Here is a 5,033-nt window from a genome sequence, read left to right on the forward strand (position 1 = left end):
TATTCAGGATTCAAGAAAGAAAGTAATTAATTGCAGGAATAGAGTCCTTGAAATGGGATGCATATCTATTAAGGGGATGTTTTTATCTAGGAGATGAGCCACTTCTTTCCCTGTAACAAAAAGGAAATCAGAGTATGCAGATGGGCTGGTTGATTTGATGGTGGGAAGATGGCATATACTTGAAAAGACTTCAGCTGAGAGTGGTGGGGAGCAGAATTGTTTTTGAGAATTGTAGAAAGAAATTAGGTGAAATATGCTAGAGTTTGAGAAAGTGAAATATTAGAAAAATGTTCTGGTAAGCCTCAATTCTGCCAATATTGAGTGCCCATTTAGGCATTTCATTTACAAGTTTAATATTAGTCATGTCAGCATGGTTGGTGATATTCTGAAACAACGATCAGGTAATCAAGTACAATTATGAATAAACAAAATGCTGGTAGACCTAAGGGAACAAAAGAATTAAGGATGTTTACAAGAAGGTGGTTTACAGTTCTGGACCATAAAATGTATTCTTGTAAAGGTGGGAAGTAAGGGCATAAATTAGGTGATGGATAATGAAAATCAATTTCAAGGGACAATAGATCTCAGTAATGTCAGAGAATTGCAGTTGAAGAACTAAATTAAATAAGGTGGAAAATACAGAAGCGGATAAGAAGTGAAAAGTTTAAAATTGAGATTCATCTGTGGTGTAATCTATAATAATAAAAGTATAATATGCAAATTGACTGAACGACTGAACAGCAAAACAAACATCTGGACGACCTTCCAGATGACCATACTATGATACCCACTGGTGCCAGGCCAGCCAAGGCGGGTGTGATGCAGTTGGTCAGGGGCCTGACCATTACCCCATGATCGCCCTGCAGAGGGAGGCCCAGGCCACTGGCCGGCAGGGTGATCAATCAGGGCATGATCAATCGTGCCAAAGAGGAAGGCACAGGCTACCTCGTGGTGGTGCTGTGGTGGGTGGGTGGGACCTACCTCTTTGGGGTGATCAGTCGCGGGGCTTCTGGACTGTGAGAGGGCACAGGCCAGGCTGAGGGCCTCCCCTCCCCCAATGCATGAATTACGTGCACCAGGCATCTAGTTATTTAAAATGGCAAAGTCTAAGATATGACCATATCTGAGTGGGTGGTTAAGATGGGATAAAGTAAAAGATTGCTGAAGCTAAACAGGTTAGGAACTGAGAACCCAATTTATTTGTAAGATAAACCAGTTATATGGGCATTAGTGTTTCCAAAGTGATAATTAAATAGTGGTGGAGAGAGTTAGAGAATCAGATGTTAAAGTCATCAAGGAGCGAGGGTGAAACACCAGAAAGTTTCCTTATTTATGTTATTTTATTTTTTAAAATAAAAATAGTATAAATTTAAGTTTAGAACATGATGATTTGATATACAGGGTGTGGCAAAAGTAAGTTTATAGTTGTGAGTGTGAAACACAGTTTATTTTGGTATTGTTATTTATTAATTATTGTATTATTTTCCATACGAACAATTATAAATTTACTTTTGCTCTAACCTGTATTATGTAAAGCACTCATAAGAGTGACCAGCCCATAGTAAGTACCATATATGTATATTCTATTACTATTATTATCATTATTAGCATACAGATGAGGAAATAATGGGAGGTAAGTACAAAGAGCTGCTAGGTAAAGGCTTGGGTATCTACTAGTATTTGTACCTAGAGACTATTATTTTCTTCAAAGCACTGAATGAAAAATAATCCAAATCCTCTGTACTTTATAATAACAGACATTTACTTCTCAGTCTAAAGTCTGCAGGTTGAAAGAGGCAACTGTGCTTCAGACTCTGGGTCAAGTTGAAGTCTGTTCTATGTATTTCTCATTCTGAAATCCAAGCTAAGGGGATCTAGTTATATGGATGAGCTTATCTTCCCATGCTGAAATCCAAAGCTCATGAGGGCAACCAAACAGTCTAAACCCATTCAGAGGTTTTATTTATTTTTAAAGCAGCATTTGTTATGTCTGTTCACAAACTGCTGGCTAAAACAAGTCCAAAGTCAATGAGATGGTGATATATATTTTTCCTTCAGTGAAGCCATGGCTAGGACAGGAAAGGAAGGAAGAATTGTGAACCGATAATATTATCTAACTACTCAACACAATGAGCCAAGATTCCAATAATATTCATAAAGATTATTTATAATTTTTCACTGTCATAGACTGTGTTTAACATAAAATACATGTACATTTGTATATATAATATATATTCATTCATGATATATAGGGGTTGGCAAAAGTAGGTTTACAGTTGTTTGTATGGAAAAACATACAGGTTGTGATTATTACAATAGCTTTATTAATCCCTTGTTTTATGTACTTACAACTGTGAGAAAAACTCCTGGAAGAGGAAAGGTATCATCTAAAAACAAATTTTTAAAAATAGAATTGTCCATCTGCTCTTCAAAAATGTATTATTTTACATTCCTATTTCTTTACCTTAAGAAAGTTCTTTAAATGGGAGTAGGGGGGCTTCTTAGAAGAGGCTACATTGCTAAGAAGTGAGGCTAATTAGTTGGTCAAGACTAAAGAGGATAAGTAATTGAACTGCCAGTGAAGACAGAGAAAGGAGGGAGGTAGGTCAAGGAGGCAGGAAAGATAAAATTAGAGGAAACGGTGGAGTCAAGTAGAAAAATATTGGGTATGTAAGATACTTTCTGTTAAATGGAAAGAGCTAATTAACTAACCAAAAGTTGGATTTATTTCCTTGTTATTATCATTTTATAAGTGCCAGGACCTCCTTCATCTTGGAAATATTTATTATCTTAGTGTAGCCAAAGACAGGAAGTGTAGCTTCTTAAACCAATTTCAGTGGTGTAAATTTTGACCAACACATATATAGGTTATAAGACACTTTTTTTTTTCTAGCCCTTTTCACAAAATTACCACAATTTTAGTTCCTTCTCAGTGCCATAACCAGGCATATCTTATAATTGAAACCTTTTCCAAATAGACTAAATCAGTCACACTTGCACCTTCTGCCCCATGTCCCTGAAGGCCCCTCTCACCTTTTCCTTTTGATCCTATACCCATGAAACTGAAGAACTGATATTGTAATAGACATAACGGCTCTTGGACATTTTCCTCATCTTCAGCATTGATTGGTCAGCAGACAAATAACCAGTAAAATGACAAGTTCCATATATCAACAATAGAAAAAAATCAGGAGTGTACAGAGACAAAGCAGTTTAAGTTGTTCTTGAATGGTACAACTTGTGAATTTAAGAAAATGCAAGTTGGAGAACTATGACAGTGGCTTAATTGTGGAACATCTGTAACCTTATTCAATGGATATTAGTCATTATATCCCTCTCCCTATATTGAAATAATCCCCCCATTTCATTTATCTTGGTTGGAGACAGAACCTCATTCTATCTTATAGAGAATAAAAGCAGCTGTGTTGCTCTTGCAGCTTCCCTGTGAACTAGAACATGGGCGAGTGATCAAGACTTGGCCAATCACCTGTACCACCTTATTTGAATCTGGATGTGTTGGTGCAAAGAATAAGAACTGGACAGTTCTTTCTGGAGGTGGTCGCATCTGGTCTTTAGGCTTTTAAGGGCTATGCCCAGTGACTGTTGCTGGTAACTATTGGTGGGGATACAAGTGGCAGTGAGCAGTTTGGTGATTACAGCATTGAGCTCATCAGACCAATCTGAGATATGATTTTATCTGTGTTTCTTTTCCATTTTATTGAGCCTCGTTGCTTAGTTTTCTTGTACAATCCATGTACATTTTCAATAACCATATTACCTTCACGAATCAATGAGAATTGGTTTCTGTTCCTTGCATGTAAGTAATTCTGAGCATTAGAACCCGAGTGTTTAGTGACAGGTCCAGAAAACAGCCTCAACTATATCCAAAGCCATGCTATTGTTTTACACTAAATACATAATTTCATGTGCTTTGGGTTTAAGGGATATCTCAGGACAATATCCAATAAGAAAATCTGCGAAATGTACTTAATATAGATACTTCTAGGAAGTTCTAAAAGAAAAACATACGAGGCACAAAATTGTTTCCCCAGAATCACAGATAAAATTTGGAACAGTGTTTTGGGGTTTTATCTAAAGAAAGAAATCCATGATCTGCTCCTCCATTTCCTGAAGGCTCTCTCGACATCCCCATTTCTCAGGCTGTAAATGAAGGGGTTCATCATGGGGGTCACCACTGTGTGCATGACTGTCAGGATGCGACCCTTGGCCACTGAATAGCTGGTAATAGGCTGGAAGTAGACCCATGTGAGTGTGCCATAGAAGATAGCCACCACAGTGAGGTGGGAGCCACAGGTAGAAAAGGCTCTCCACTTGCCCTTGGCTGAGGGACTCCGGAGGACCACTGAGATGATGCAGGCATAGGAGGCAATGATGAAGGCCAGAGCTCCATTGATGACAATAACACCTTCTGTGTGAATCATCAGGGTGTTGAGGTGAGTGCTGGAGCAGGATAACTTCATCAGAGGGTAGAGGTCACAGAAGAAGTGAGGGATCCTGTTATCTGCACAGAAGATCAATTGGCCCATGAGAAAGGTATGCAACAGGGCATGAAGATGGGAGAGGATATGGCACAGGGCCACCATCTGTGAGCATAGCATCCTGGTCAGAATCATATGGTAGCGGAAAGGGTGGCAGATGGCGATGTATCTGTCATAGGCCATTATAGCCAGGAGGAAGTTTTCCATGGCTGCAAAGCATATGAAGAAATAAGTCTGGGCTAAGCAGCCCATGTAGGAAATGGTCTTTGTAGGAGAGAAAATGTTCTGCAGCATCTTGGGGACTGTGGTGGAGGTGAAGCAGATGTCTACCAAGGCCAAGTTACTGAGGAAGATGTACATGGGGGTGTGGAGATGTGGAGTAGAGATAATCAGTGTGATGATGGCAGAGTTGCCAGAAATGTTGATTGCATACATAAATAGAAAAAGAAGGAAGAGTGGGATCTGTTCTTGTGGGTAGGCAGAAATGCCCAAGAGAACAAAATGGGATACACTGGTCCAGTTGGTATTTTCCAT

At 38.9% G+C, this 5,033-nt stretch overlaps 1 protein-coding gene across 1 annotated transcript; it reads right to left on the reverse strand.

The window, feature by feature from the left end:
• Nucleotides 1-4,088: 4,088 nt before the first annotated feature.
• Nucleotides 4,089-5,033, reverse strand: LOC103303932 (olfactory receptor 1Q1). Its single transcript, XM_008160911.2, has one exon. It carries the CDS (start codon nt 5,031-5,033, stop codon nt 4,089-4,091), a length of 945 nt encoding a protein of 314 aa, XP_008159133.2.

Source organism: Eptesicus fuscus, chromosome 15, assembly GCF_027574615.1.
Source record: "Eptesicus fuscus isolate TK198812 chromosome 15, DD_ASM_mEF_20220401, whole genome shotgun sequence".
Classification (NCBI taxonomy): Eukaryota; Metazoa; Chordata; class Mammalia; order Chiroptera; family Vespertilionidae; genus Eptesicus; species Eptesicus fuscus.